General features: G+C 43.5%; 1 protein-coding gene across 1 annotated transcript in view; it reads right to left on the bottom strand.

The window, feature by feature from the left end:
- Positions 1-15,605, bottom strand: part of EGFR (epidermal growth factor receptor) — a 209,919-nt gene that overhangs the window by 44,693 nt on the left and 149,621 nt on the right. Inside the window, exons 9-15 of the mRNA XM_061127612.1 lie at positions 14,140-14,266; positions 13,972-14,045; positions 13,677-13,767; positions 11,273-11,472; positions 10,306-10,438; positions 7,636-7,726; positions 6,100-6,257 (exon numbers count right to left, since the gene is read on the bottom strand). Coding sequence (XP_060983595.1) covers positions 6,100-6,257; positions 7,636-7,726; positions 10,306-10,438; positions 11,273-11,472; positions 13,677-13,767; positions 13,972-14,045; positions 14,140-14,266 — 874 coding nt within the window. The remainder of the gene's footprint in view (positions 1-6,099; positions 6,258-7,635; positions 7,727-10,305; positions 10,439-11,272; positions 11,473-13,676; positions 13,768-13,971; positions 14,046-14,139; positions 14,267-15,605) is intronic.

Here is a 15,605-nt window from a genome sequence, read left to right as displayed (position 1 = left end):
AAGCACAAGCTGGAATCAAGATTTCCAGGAGAAATATCAAAAACCTCATATACACAGATGACACCACCCTTATGGCAGAAAGCAAAGAAGAACTAAAGAGCCTCTTGATGAAAGTGAAAGAGGAGAGTGAAAAAGTTGGCTTAAAGCTCAATATTCAGAAAACTAAGATTATGGCACCCAGTCGCATCTTCATGGCAGATAGATGGGAGAACAATGGAAACAGTGAAAGACTTTATTTTGTGGGGTTCTAAAACCACTGCAATGGTGACTGCAGCCATGAAATTAAAAGATGCTTGCTCCTTGGAAGAAAAGCTCTGACCAACCTAGACAGTGTATTAAAAAGCAGAGACATTACTTTGCCAACAAAGGTCTGTCTAGTCAAAGCTATGGTTTTTCCAGTGGTCATGTATGGATGTGAGAGTTGGACTATAAAGAAGCTGAGCACTGAAGAACTGATGCTTTTGAATAGTAGTGCTGGAAAAACTCTTGAGAGTCCCTTGGACTGCAAGGAGATGAAACCAGTCCAGCCTATAGGAAATCAGTCCTGAATATTCATTTGAAGGACTGATGCTGAAGGTGAAACTCCACTACTTTGGCCACCTGATGTGAAGAACTGACTCATTGGAAAAGACCCTGATGCTGGGAAAGATTGAAGGCAGGAGGAGAAGGGGACGACAGAGGATGAGATAGTTGGATGGCATCACCGACTTGATGGACATGAGTTTGAGCAAGTGTCAGGAGTTGGTGATGGACAGGGAAGCCTGGTGTGCTGCAGTCCATGGGGTTGCCAAGAGTTGGACATGACTGAGCGACTGAACTGAACTGAATGGATGACCACTGGTAAAGTTAAACCCTACTCAAAATATCCCTCCTCATTAGTGTTTTTATATTTTCCCACTATGCCTGTCAGTCTCCAGAAAGTAACAAAATGGGAACTGTATGCAGAGTGGTACAAACTGGAACTGCATACTTTGGACAAGAAGTGGGTTTCATGAAGCTTCTCAAAGTGCTGCTGGGAAACCTATGGGGTTTCTAGCAAGAAGTTATTGACAAGAGATACTCACAGTGAGAGCTCAGTCAGTTTACATTTGAAGAGATGATGGATGAGGGCAGTGACAGGACAGGTGTGGTAAGAGGGGATGATCTGAGTATCAGAGGATTAAGAGGTCCATGAGAAAGCTGATGGTCCCCTGTATAAGTCTACAGAAATTACTGTCGAATATCAGGCAAAAGACGCTGCATCATGCTATCATTTGATTTAGTTAGAAAAATTACTGCTTGTCTGTCTCCCATTTATTATTTTTTATTACATGTAATTAAAATTGGCAGAATTTTATACTATTTAGTTTTTTGGCATAAAATTTCAAAGAAACCTTTCCCTGATACCTTATTATAAAGTATGGTTCCATTCAACAGTGGACGGACTTTATGTTTCCTGACCCATTCCCTGGGGTAACCAGCCCTGCCCTGTGGGAAGAGGATGGCTTCTTGAAGCAGGCATCCTCCCATAACCTGGGCTCTGGGACTGCAGGCTAATGACTCCAGAGCCTAAGTGTTCCTTTAACAATACAAATGGAAAAGCAGTGAGCTCGCTCTGAGACATCAATGAGACTATCTGTTTGCTGATGCTGTATACATCATAGATACACAATGAAAGATATGTTTTCTTATTTCCCCTTATCCTATCAATATTTCTCCATATTTAAAAAATTAAACCCATTTTTTATCAAGTAATTCTTTTGGATGAAGATACAGATAGTAATAACAAGATTACATAAAACTACATGCTTTTCTATCAGTGATACATGTTCACAGACACATACATAGACACAGTTATTTCCAAAAGACAGAAAAAATAGGAAAAATATATTTTAATGGGTAATATAATTCTATTTAAGAGACTCTGTTCCAAAATTCCTTATTATGGAGAAATATGAAAAAAATAGAGTGAAAAACTAGCAAACTATCATTTATATTACGCTTTGTAGAATTTGCAAATTACTCAATATAACAGCATGCTGATATACCCAAAGGGAAAAATCTTAAAATTGCTGCCAAGGAGGGGTCTGGTAAAATTCAAAATTCATTCTGCATTAAAAAAAATAGTTCAAAAGTAGGAATAACTGTAGATAACTGTTTCTTTAACGAGATAGTAACTCACAGTAATAGCAAATAATGTTCTTAACGGTGATTTACTATAGCCATTCCCACAACCATCAGATAAAAAACTGATATCCACTACCATTGTATCTGATATTATTCTAGAAATCCTGGCCTTTATAATATGATTTGAAACTTTTGGAAAAGAGATGAAGATACCATTCATGGAGATAAGATGATTGTTTTCCTGGAAACTTCAAGACCATGAACTAAAACATTAATCTCAAAGGAAGTTCAATAAAGACCATCAATATGAGATGACTATACACCTCCACCAAAACAATCAAAAGCTATCTTATATATTAGAAGTAATAAATTAGAAGGTATACTCTAAGTAAGGTCCATTTCACAATAGCAAATGTAATACAAGCAGAACATGAAAGAACAAAACTGTAAAATGTTACTGAAATATAAAAAAAGAATATCTGAATTTATGAAGAAATTATCATTTCCTGACTGGGAATACAAAATATTATAAAAATGTTAGCCCTAGTTAAATTGACGTACTGGTTTTAGTGGGGATTTTGGATGTTAAACTTGGTAAGATACTGCAGGTCACTTGGAACACACCAATAGGCTAGACTAAGATTAGAGGGGGAAGACAACCACATGTAAACCACATAGGAGATGCCTAGGCTTCCTTCTTGTTGCTGGGATTACTCTTCGGTCACCCAGGACTGAGACTCCTGGACCACAGGGTCATGGAAAGATGGTGCCCTTCCATTTACCCTTGTAACAGCTGAAACTTAAAAAGGTTAAACAATGGAAATTGACCAGGATACAAGTCATTCCCAAATCACTTGTCTCCAGGCCCAGACTTCTCCATATTTGCTGTTGTTCAGTCGCTTAGTTGCCTCTGACTCTTTGTGACTCTGCGGACTGCAGCACACCAGGCTTCTCTGTCCTTCACTATCTCTTGGAGTTTGCTCAAACTTACGTCCGTTGAGTCGGGGATACCATCCAACCATCTCATCCTCTGTCACCCCCTTCTCCTCCTGCCCTCAATCTTCCCCAGCATCAGGGTCTTTTCCAATGGGTTGGCTCTTTGCAACTGGTGGCCAAAGTATTCGAGGTTCAGCTTCAGCAGCAGTCCTTTCGATGAATATTCAGGATTGATTTCCCTTAGGATTGACTGGTTTGATCTCCTTGCTGTCCAAGGGACTTTCAAGAGTCTTCTCCAACACCACCGTTCAAAAGTATCAATTCCTCAGCACTCAGCTTTCTTTATGGTTCAACTCTCACATCTGTACCTGACTACAGGAATAACTATAGCTTTGACTATACAGACCTGTCAGCAAAGTGATCTCTGCTTTTTAACACACTGTCTAGGTTGGTCATAGCTTTTATTCCAAGGAGCAAGCATCTTTTAATTTCAGGGCCGCAGTCACCGTCTGTAGTGATTTTGGAGCCCAAGAAAATAAAATTTGTCACTCTTTCCATTTTTTCCCTATCTATTTGCCATGAAATGATGGGGCCAGATGCCATGATCTTCGTTTTCTGAATGTTGAGTTTTAAGCCAACTTTTTCACTCTCCTCTTTCACTTTCATCAAGAGGCTCTTTAGTTCCTCTTCCCTTTCTGCCATTAGGGTGGTGTTATCTGTGTATCTGAGGTTATTGACATTTCTCCTGGCAATCTTGATTCCAGTGTGAGCTTCATCCAGTCTGGCATTTCGCATGATGTACTCTGCATGCAAGTTAAATAAGCAGAGTGACAATATACAACCCCGATGGACTCCTTTTCCAATTTGAACCAGTTAATTGTTCCATGTCCAGTTCTAATTGTTGCTTCTTGACCTGCATACAAGTTTCTCAGGAAGTAGGTAAGGTGGTCTGGTATTCCCATCTGTTTAAGAATTTTCCACAGTTTGCTGTGATTCACACAGTTAAAGGCTTTAGTGTAGTCAATGAAGCAGAAGTAGATGTTTTTCTGGAATTCCCTTGCTTTTTTCTATGATTCAGTGGATGTTGGCAATTTGATCTCTGGTTCCTTTGCATTTTAGCTTGTGCATCTGGGAGTTCTTGGTTCACATACTTTTGAAGCCTTGCTTGAAAGATTTTGAGCATTACCTTGCTAGTATGTGAAATGAGTGCAGTTGTGCAGTGGTTTGAATATTCTTGGGCATTGTTTTTCTTTGGAAAAACAACTGGAAAACTGACTTTTTCCAGTCCTGTGGCCACTGCTGAGTTTTCCAGATTTGCTGGCATATTGAGTGCAGCACTTTAACAGCATCATCTTTTAGGATCTGAAATAGCTTAGCTGAAATTCCATCACCTCCATAGCTTTGTTTGTAGTGAGGCTTCCTGAGGCCCTCTTGACTTCGGACACCAGGATGTCTGGCTCTAGGTGAGTGATCACACCATCGTGGTTATCTGGGTCATGAAGACCTTTTTTGTACATACAAATACAGTTAAAACATTAGGACATATTTGGATAATTTTCAAGACTCTTGATTTTTGGAAGTCTAATTGGAAGGTTCTGCATCCTTTCAGAACACTAATCATTATCACAATCACAATTACCACCATCACTACCACCAACACTGCTTATGAACATCATAACCATCACCATGGTTATTACCACGTCATCAACAGCCCCACACCACCTTTTGTGCAATCCTTGATTGAACATGCATGTGTTCCAGGCACCATTTAAGTACATTACGTGTATTAATCAAGGTCACAGAAATTCTGTGAGCAATGCAGCAGTATTAACCTAATTTACAGATGAGAAAAGTGAGGTACGGACAGGTTAATACACTTTACACAGCTAGTAAGAGATAGCTCTGGGGAAGAGTAATGGTTCTAAATAAGGTTGAGGACTGAGAGATAGAAGGGAATATGAAATATATATGAGAACTCAACTTTTCCCACTGATTTCTAGAAGCAGTCTAGTTTCATTGCCAAATTTATTATTTTAGTAAACAAGATACAAATGTTCAGAGCGCTTCAGCTAATTGTAGTCAAAATAGTTTTAATCTACCTATTAGCAACTTGGCAATCAACTAGGTAAAAGAAAAAGCTTCTTTAAGGAACATTCTAGGCAATGTTCAATTCAGTTCAGTTCAGTCGCTCAGTCGTGTCAGACTCTTTGCGACCCCATGAATCACAGCACGCCAGGCCTCCCTGTCCATCACCAACTCCCGGAGTTTACTCAAACTCATGTCCATCGAGTCGGTGATGCCATCCAGCCATCTCATCCTCTGTCGTCCCCTTCTCCTCCTGCCCTCAATCCCTCCCAGCATCAGGGTCTTTTCCAATGAGTCAACTCTTCGCATGAGGTAGCCAAAGTACTGGAGTTTCAGCTTCAGCATCAGTCCTTCCAATGAACACCCAGGACCGATCTCCTTTAGGATGGACTGGTTGGATCTCCTTGCAGTCCAAGGGACTCTCAAGAGTCTTCTCCAACACCACAGTTCAAAAGCATCAATTATTCGGTGCTCAGCTTTCTTCACAGTCCAACTCTCACATCCATACATGACTACTGGAAAAACCATAGCCTTGACCAGACCGACCTTTGTTGGCAAAGTAATGTCTCTGCTTTTTAATATGCTGTCTAGGCAATGTTATCTTCCATTAATTGTAAAACAATAAGGATTCCCACAGGAACCCCAGTCATCTGGAAAGATGTGTAGAAACCTTTGAGGACAGGGTAGGACCTCCGCCTTCACCCCACCTGTCCCTTACTCTTGTTTGGACTTGCTGGCACAGAGGAAAGAGCCCTGGCATGGTACACACCTGGAGACGCTGAGAGGCTTCCTGGTGAGCACTGTTACCTCCCATGAGCGTTTTATGGCCTCTGCCGTGGCCGTAGCGCGAGAACACCTGGAGGAACTGACTCTAATACAAACCTCTGTACTTCACTGCCTGGGCAGTTTGGAAAACGTTTTCAGCTTGTGAGTCTGCATTTTCTCTTGCAGACCCAGAGTTCCCTGACTCACCCATAGGTGCAGTTGGGGTGGCAGAGGTGACACACGTGACTGGCATCTGCAAATTTCCAGATCAGGGTGCCGTTCTCTCCCGCAATTCCAGCAGGGCAGGTCTTGACGCAGTGAGGGCCGTCAATGTAGTGGGCACATTTTACACAGTTGCCTGGTCCCTGCACCGAGGCGGAAAAACCATTTCATAAATCAAATATTTATTTATGTGTCTTTCAGAATGAAGTAACTTTTTACTTGAAATATATATCACGAAAAAAAAATCAAGCAATGTAGAAATTCTTCAAGTAGCTGAATTCTCTGACTGTGTCTTGCCTGATGTGACCACTGTTAACAGTTGAGAATAAAGCCTTCCTGACTTTAAATGTGAATTGTATATGAAAACATAAAGAAACTGAACTGTGTGTTTTACGGGATTGTCCTTAATACTTTGCGTGCATTTTTCCTTGTTAAAACACTGATTGGTCTGCATGTGTATTTACATCCTTATTATTCAGATGGGCTTCCTTGTGAGTCATGCTTGAAGTTGAGGGGCTTCTGTGGGAAGCTGTGCTTGCCAAGGCAAAGCTAAGCAAACCACACCTGCATTTCCCCAGTGTTGAGAAGGTGGCAAGTGTAAACACAGTGGCTGCATAAATTAACTGTGCTATGCTAAATTTGGTTCTGTTTGTCAGACTCGTCAATATATTAGGGCTGCTCGGGTTGCATCCACACACTTCACAAGGGCTGAAGTAAGGTGGGTAGGGAAGGGTCTGCCTGTTGGCTAAGCACCCTTACATCTCAAAGACTGAGTGTTCCCAGAGCGAGAACAATCAGATGACTAAGTCAGTCAACATCACCAATTATTGTATTTCACTGACGAAAAGTTAACCCAAGACTAACCTAAAAACCAGTGGTTTACTTTGTAACCACCTATTTTGGCAGCTTGTACCTCAAAACCTTATCATCATCTGTCTGATTCAGAGAACTTCTGAAAAACATTTTCCGTCAGTAGATTTAGATATGACCGTTGAAGCTCAAATCCAAACAGAGCTCCTTATACTGGTAATAGTGAGAATTAACAACATGAACACATTGGTGTGAGAGGGATCTTCATTCTCACTTACACTCTCTAAAATATTATTACTGAATGTAATCTGGATATGAAACTGAATTTTGAAAATTTTTTCTATGTGATTAAAAAAACCTCCTTCAAGTAAGTATGAACTAATGTGAAGTAAGAATGTGGTAACGTTTGGTTAAGATGATAAAGCAATGGTGGCAGATGTCAGGAACAGTGAAGGCTGGTTGTCAGTGTACCCTGTATGCCCTGATCTGTGGTCCGAGACCAGGCGTCACCATGTGCATCTGGGGGTTGGACAGAGAAGATGAATGCTCGAGCCAGGCAGGCCACATGCCGACTTCCCCTCAGTCACAGCCCCTGACGGCTGTGAGATGGGGCGGGACGGGCTGGAGTGTGGGGAGTGGGCGGGATGGTGGTGGGTCATCCTTGCGGGTCTGCAGCTGATGCGTGGGGGTAACATCAAACGTGCTCCTTACGCGTCCAGTGCAGGTCACATTCATGGCCTGGGGCAGGCATTCTGGATGGCACTGCACACACTCGGAATTCTCCACGAACTCCCTGGGCTCTCTGACAGGAGGAAGACAGGAAACTGGTCAGCGCCATCCCTACAGAGCCTGCTTCCACATGCTGTCTGGGTTCACCTGTCTGAAGGGTCAGGTGACACCAATCACCTCTCTTAGAAAGACAAAACAATTTTATGTAAAAGTCAAACGTCTGGGAAACTAGGACTATACTGTAATATAATAAACTGATTCTGTCCGCTGAATCTTTAGTCATCTTTTCCTAGAACAAAGCAGAAGCTTCATTTATAATCAAAACAGCTTCTCCACATTTTTTCTACAGGCACAGTCTCTGAATATTAGATAAGCGAACACATGGGAGAAAAAGAAGAAAATAGTCCTTAAGAGGCACCCCCTCCTATAGCAGATTTATGGATATTTAAGTTAAGCTGCAAAGAAATGGTAACTAGACCAATACCTGGGAAAGGGAAAGAGAGCTATTAAAGTTTCCTTAATGGTTATTACTAAAAACAGTAAGAATGGAACACAGGTATGAAATATTTTATTGGACTATTTTAACCGTTCCTCAAAACTGGATAGATTGGGACTTCCCTGGTGGTAAAGTGGAGAGAAATCTGCCTGCCAATGAAAGGGACGTGGGTTCCATCCCTGTATCTGGGAAGAGTCCACATGCCACAGAGCAGCTAAGCCCATGAGCCTGCATGCTGCAATGACTGAAGTTAGTGTACCTATAGCCTGTGCTCTGCAACAAGAAAAGCCACCGCAATGAAAAGCTGAGCAACACAACTAGACAGCAGTCCCCACTCTTTGCAACTAGAGAGAGCCCGTGTGCAACAGTGAAGACCCAATGCAATCAAGAATTAAATAAATAAATAAATAACTACTTGAGGAGCTGATGTGTGATTGAAAAGCCACGGTAGATGTGGGCAGCTCTTAAAGACTACTGGTAGTTAACTAGGCAGTGAACAAGAAGTGTTCACACCCAAAGGTATGTTCCATGCGTCCTCTCAGGCAGTCAGCATCAATGAAACCGAATGAGCCACGTGACTTTTCCCTGTGCTGCCTCTTGGGTCATCACACCCGCTGTAGGGGCCAGCCTTGCAAACAGAGAAGGTGCTGCTGGACACCAGGATTCTCTAACAGGAAGACCCAGGCACCACTGCCAAGGCTATTTTAATTACCGTGCTGCTTCAAAGAGAAAAGTGTTGAAGCTGTTAGTCAGTTTGGTCCGACTCTTTGTGATCCCATGGACCGTAGCCTACCAGGCTCCTCTGTTCATGGGATTCTCCAGGCAAGAATACTGGAGTGGGTAACCATTCCCTTCTCCAGGGGCTCTTCCTGACCCAGGGATTGAGCCTGGGTCTACCACACTGCAGGCAAATTCTTTACCACCTGAGCCATGGGGGAAGCCCGTTCAAAGAGAACTGAACACTGAAAACATGAGCTTAGCATCTGTCTGCAGCTGTAAGGATTGCACCAATATTTCTTACTTATTGAAACAATACTATTGCTTATGCAAATTACTCTGTTAGGTTAATGAGCCTATCAGCTAAAGGAGTCCTGTGGAATTGAATTCATCCTGCTTCTGAGTATTTCTGAGCTGAGCTGTAGTCCAAGCCCTGATAGTGAAACAGAAAGGAAAATTTCCTAGAGGTATCTGTAACTCCTATCTTCTTCTCTACCACAAAACCTCTCTTTTTCTTTATTTTTTTAAAATTGCCTCTTCCAGTTGCTATCCTTACATTTTGTTTTCCTATTAATTTATTTTAGTCACTATTTGTGATCATTTGAAACCTTACTCAATATCAAAATTCCCACAGAATCAACAGACTGTACTTTGTATTGACTGCAATAAATTCAACAGATGTTATACAAACTGTTTATCTCTTTGTCCATGGTTCTATTTAAAGTTATCTGCACTGTTCAGTGTGTCTTGACCATAAACAAAAATTAACCTGAAGCTGTGTTTTGACGCAGCAGGAATGCTATGCTACAAGGACAAGACTAATGGCCACGGTCTTGGTCATCTGAACCATGGAAACAGAACAAACCGTTCTGTTTGTCTTGGGAACTTTGTGCAGCTTAGAAAATTAAATTTCCAGATAAAGAGACTCTATAAATTGGGTTGGATTAAGTAATGAAAAATGTTTTTTCATTTCCTTTTGTGATTAACAATTGTCAACAGGGCTTCCCTGGTGGTCGAGTGGTTGAGAGCCTATCTTGCAATGCAGGGGATACCAGTTCGATCCCTGGTCTGGAAAGATCCCACATGCTGTGAAGCAGCTCAGCCTGTGTGCCAGAACGACTGAGCCAGAGCTCTGGAGCCTCTGCTCTGCAACAACAGATGCCCCCGTGAAGAACAGCCCCTGCTTCTTGCAACCAGAGAAAACCTGCGCGCAGCAAGGGAGACCCAGCAAAACCGAAAACAACTAACTAACTAAATAAAACTACACACACACACACACACACACACACACACACACACACAACTGTCAACAAACAAAAAGGAAAAGAAAATAAAGGAAAATAATCAGACTGATTAACTACACACCTATGAAACCATCCTAAGTCTTATTTTTTAATTAAAACAAAGGAATTAAAAACAAAACAAAACAAGCCTCTTACCCCTCTAGAATGTTGCACTTTTCCACACACTCCTTGCCACGACTGAAGTTCTGACAGGACAAGCAGTATTTGGGTCCAGGTCCCCAGCAGCCCTCTGATGAGCACAGCGGGTGACAGATGTGGCCCGTGGCGCCTGAGAATACAGAGTGAGTCCCATGGTCAGACAAGGAACAGCGGCCACAAACATACGCCAGGGCCCCAGGAGAAGTGGCACAAGGGCTTCCAGAGGCCCGCCACAAAGTCCCCTTTGCCCTGCTGGGTGCCAAGCATATCTAGGTGGAGCTCGTCAGAGCGGCAGGAGCAGAAAGCGTGACGGTCCTTGTCACGCGTGTGTGGGGCACAGAACGAGGGAGACACCCAGAACTTCACCAATTCTTTTAATTGCACTGTGGTGTGAGAATCATTATTGCCTCCATTTCATCGACGAGGAAGATAAAGCCCAAAGATTTATGTAACTGATGAATGTCTCAAAGCTAGGAAGGGCTCAAGCGGGGATATGAACTTGGCTCTGCTTCTGCGGGTGGCCAGTATCTCAGCACAGGTGCGGGCACCACTTCAAAAGCTGACTATGGTTGTGAACTCAGATCTGGAAATGCCAGTGTAAAATGTTCAGCCCATTCCTGTGTGTGTGTGTGTGTGTGTGTGTGTGTGAATGTGTTTAGTCATTGGGGATGGAATGAGTAGGAAGGAACACACAGCTAAAATGCCGTAATCGACACTAAATTTTGTTCTGTAAATTACCAATAACTGATGGCCTAGACTTCGAGGCAGATTTATCCTATGAGATGAGAATTATCTAGAAAAAAATCTGATGAACATCACAACAGAATACACACATTTCCCTTAATTTGCTTTCTTAGTAACGTAAAAAATAATTTAAATGTTTGGGAGTAGCCTTTCAATATTTTAAATCAAAATAAATGACCTGTTAGAAACATCTCCACAATCAACCAAAGATATTACTCACTGCACTCTTGTTGACTCCTGTTTTTTGAAATTTTGGCATTCTGAGTTGAGGTCCCCAAAAGTTTTTTCCAGCGTATCGTATCTGCATAGCACAAGTTTTGATTTCCTGAAATTATCACATCACCATCACTTATCTCTTTGAGGGAGCGTAATCCCAAGGATGTTATACTCAGGCCGACGACCGCAAGAGAAAACTGGCCACTAAGTTGAAGAGAAAAAAAATAATATTGTGAAAAATTATGACAGCATAGTATCAACAAAAACATTTTTCTGTACCACTTTAAATTTACTACTGCCTTGCAGTTTGTAGTCATGTAAGTCATGTTACGGAAGGTCTGTACTGCAACTTTGGAAAATTGCAAGTGTTTTTAAAGTTCCTCCAGGGAAAAGTTAGTTCCTTGTTCTTTTAATATCTCTAACTCCAGTGGCAGACTAGGGGTTGAATATTAATGTCATTATTTTATTTACTGCATTTTAACTTTGCTTGGCAATTAAGAATATGTTAACCTTTCAAATATCCAAATATACTTCAAAAATCGTAGATTCAGCTTTCCATCCATCCACCTACCCATCCATCCATCTATTCATCCATTCATTGAACAAATATCTGAGGTAATATGTGACTAATTTTATTCTAACTCTAGGTTAAGTGGGTGCTTCTTGCTGTCAAAAAGCCCTTTGTCTACTGATGATACAATCATTGTTAACGCAGAACCATGAGGGTGGTGATGAGGGGACCACAGAGCCAAAGGGCAGGGGCACCTAAACAAGTCTGAGCAAGGGTCTCTGGAAGCAGGACCTGCTTCCTGCCTGAGCATCAGGGCCTCCAGAGCAGGAACTATGATATTTTCTTCACTACCCAACCCTGTGCTGGGTTCCTACGGGGTGACCAGGACGCGTTCATCACATGGCCAGATGGACGGTATTCCGACTGAAGGGAAGGAAGCCTTCCACCCAGAGGAGCACGTGACAGGCACTGAGAATCACGTGCTGCTGCTGGAGCAGAAATGTAGGACAGGGGTCTGCGAGGGGAGAAAGAGGCCGGCGCCTGGACCACTTTGGGCACCGCGTGGAGGAGGCTCTTGTTTGCAGTGACGGGAAGCCACAGGAAGGAGGTGTGCGTTGTGAGGAAGCTCACTAAACACCGAGGCGGGAAACAGACCAGCTGAGACAGCACTGGATAGGGAGGCTGATGATGAAGGCACGAGATGACAAAAGGTAACTCCTCTTCCTCGTTTCTCTTTCTCGGCCCCCTCTTTCCTCCCTGTGTCCCTCCACAGTCTGTGTGACTTCTGTGGGTGCACAGTCTGCCCCTGCTTTTAGGAATCCCTTCCCCTGGCCATATGCTCAGGGGAGCCACGCCAGTGGGGACAAAGCTGAGGTCCTCCCAGCAGGGAGGTCTGACAGGGGTCACACTTCCCCAGGAGGAACTGTGTATCATTGGACTGCTCAGCAAGTGTTATAAATTAAAAAAAAAAAAAAGTCAGCTTCATGTTTAAAACCCTAAAACTAAGCTGAGAGGTACATACATGCTAGTCACCCAAGAAAACTGACCGAAGTCTCTCATCTCTATGTGAACTTTGGTCAAAAGAAGTATTCCTGAGAACTCAGGGCACAGGGCCTTTCTGGCAAGTGATATTAGCTGCATGTTTAGCATCAGGGATGCAAAGCTGGAATGGCTTTTGGAAAGGGTTGCTTATTTTACACGCACTGTATTCCGATTTTCTTTAATACTGCACAATATTATGTAGCCCTCTCAGGTGTCAATTATGGGGAACAGTTCTCAAAACCAGATGTTTTCCAAGGCAGGTTTGAACAAGAGAGTCCCAAACTTTGCCTCACCACAAAATTCATTATTACCCTTAATATGTTAAAGATGCTTGTGTGTGTGTGTGTGTGTGTGTGTGTGCGTGCGTGTGTGCGTATGCATGTGTGCTGGAGCTGGAAAAGGGGAAATCTTGAAAGACATGCTCAGTGCCCCTCAGGTCCCCTGAAATGAGGTGCTGATGAGGACTGGTGGCCTTAGTGCTACTCTTGCCAAAAATACAAAACCTCAACCAAATCAGGAGAAAACACTGGCCATCCTACAAATGCCTGACCACTACTTTTCAAAAGCCATGAAAGACAAGGAAGACAGAGGAACGATCATGGACAGCAGGGGACTAAGGAGACATGAGTGTGCCTTGCAGTGTGGGCTGACCAGAACACAAAAAGTGTTCGTGGAAAACTGGCGAGATCCGAGAAACTCTGCAGTTCAGTTACAGCCATGCTGATGATGCAGGGTGTCACCATCGGGGGACCCCGGTGAGGCTGTGTGGGGACTCTCTGTAGTGTCTCTGCAGCACATCAGTAGCTTTTACTTCAAAAGAAAAGACTCTACAAGTCTTTGGCTGGGGTCCACTTACTGCTGCTTCGTTCTGCCACGTATGATTTCCAGGTTCTCAAAAGCATCGAGGTCAGTCCTGTTTTCGGGCCAGGCCTGAATCAGCAAAAACCCTGTAAAGCAGAAGGAAAGTTCAGACACATACCACTTAGAAATTTCTATTTTGTATGAGACATTATTTGGAGAAGGAAATGGCAACCCATTCCAGTATTCTTGCCTGGAAAATCCCATGGACGGAGGACCCTGGCAGGCTACAGTCCATGGGGTCACAAAGAGTCGGATACAACCGAGCAACTAACACACTTAATGGTACACACCTGTAATTTCTTTTACAGTTTTGAGAATGTCCAGCTCTTTCGGGTCCAGAGGAGCAGTATGTGTGAAGGAGTCACTGAAACAAGTAACAGGGCCGTCAGTAACAACCCACCGTGAGCAGAGCAGAGCCTGTTTTTCTGCGGTATACCAGTAACTTGATCTTTACTTACCCCTTAAATGCTACTGGCAGGATATGAAGATCTCCACTGATGGATGTGCAGTTTCTGTAGTGTTTAATGTTTGTAGCATTTATGGAAAGTGTGCCTTTAAACTCACCGATTCCTATTCCGTTACAAACTGCAAAGAGAGGCGTTTATTCCATTCGCAAGTGTTGAATCAGTAACAGCCGTGCTTCCTCAGGGAGCAGGGAGAGAAGTGCAGCCGCGGGAGCCGTCACCCACGCAGCAAACACCGCAGGCTCGCCAGGGACCAGGGGCCAGAGCGGGGTGTGGGGTTGCAGCACAAGAGATGCCATGCCTGTCCTCACTGAACGTGCCTTCTCCTCCTCAGTCTTCCCCACCTGGGCCACAGTCCAGCTGCCCCGGAGGCCTCCAGCTCCCCCTACACGACAGCTGCCCCCTGGGCTGTTGGTACTGCACGGGGGTCACGCGTGTGCCCCCACTAAACCCTCAGTGCCTCCCCTTGCCCTCATCTGGGCTGCAGCTTAGTCTTCTAATGGAAAGAAACAGTAGGCATACGTGTTTTAACTAGAAGAGCAAGGTGCATCCATGGAAGAAAACCTTGAAAACACGGAACAAAGAGGAACAAAATGACTAGAAATGCTATTGTGTAACTTTGATATTTGAGAAAATTTCCTTCCAGTTATCCTCCACGGTTATGTCACACCACATATGTAGTTGTTTTTTGTTTTGTTTTGTTTTCACTTAGTATGCTGCGAACATTGTCCTATCAGTAAAACATTGTCCTATCAGTAAAACCATTCACAAGCATGGCATCACCGATATGACAGACATGAGACTGAGTAGGCTCTGGAGTTGGTGATGGAGAGGGGGGCCTGGTGAGCTGTAGTCTATGGGGTCCCAGAGAGCTGGACAAGACTGAGCGACTGAACTGAAATCATAAAGAATACTATAATAAGTCTTATCAGATAAACTGCTTTTCTTCCACAGGGCCTACTTAAGCCACATGCTTTGATCTCTGTCCTACTGTGACATCAGTCTCAGATGCCTTTTCCTGCACTCTGAGCTCATTTATTAATTTATATCCACTCCCTAATTTCTATCTTAAATGGCATCTCCCTCCGAAGCCCATTTATCTGTTGTGGCTCTACTTCTAGAATCCACAGTGCAATTTTTGGTATCTCTCTTTCAGACTTTATCTTACTTTGAAGAATAATCATGGAAGATCTTATTGTTCAGGGTGAGGTCCCCTCCCCTTCTCCAGGCCTCACCAGGGACATGGTTGTCCTGTTTCTCCTTCTTCTCCATTCTGTCTGGAGTCCTCACTGCTTGGGCTGCCACCTGGCCATGGGGCCCATCCCACCAGCCCCATGGAACCCCAGGCTTGCCCCGGAATGCATTTACCTCGCTGTGGGTCTGGGAACGGGGTGGCGAGGCTTGCTTAGGATTCCAAGGCTCTGGCTGACAACAGAGTGAGGGGGCTTCAGCAAAACAAG

Source organism: Dama dama, chromosome 24, assembly GCF_033118175.1.
Source record: "Dama dama isolate Ldn47 chromosome 24, ASM3311817v1, whole genome shotgun sequence".
Lineage (NCBI taxonomy): Eukaryota > Metazoa > Chordata > Mammalia > Artiodactyla > Cervidae > Dama > Dama dama.
This window is presented reverse-complemented; position numbering and strand designations above follow the sequence as displayed.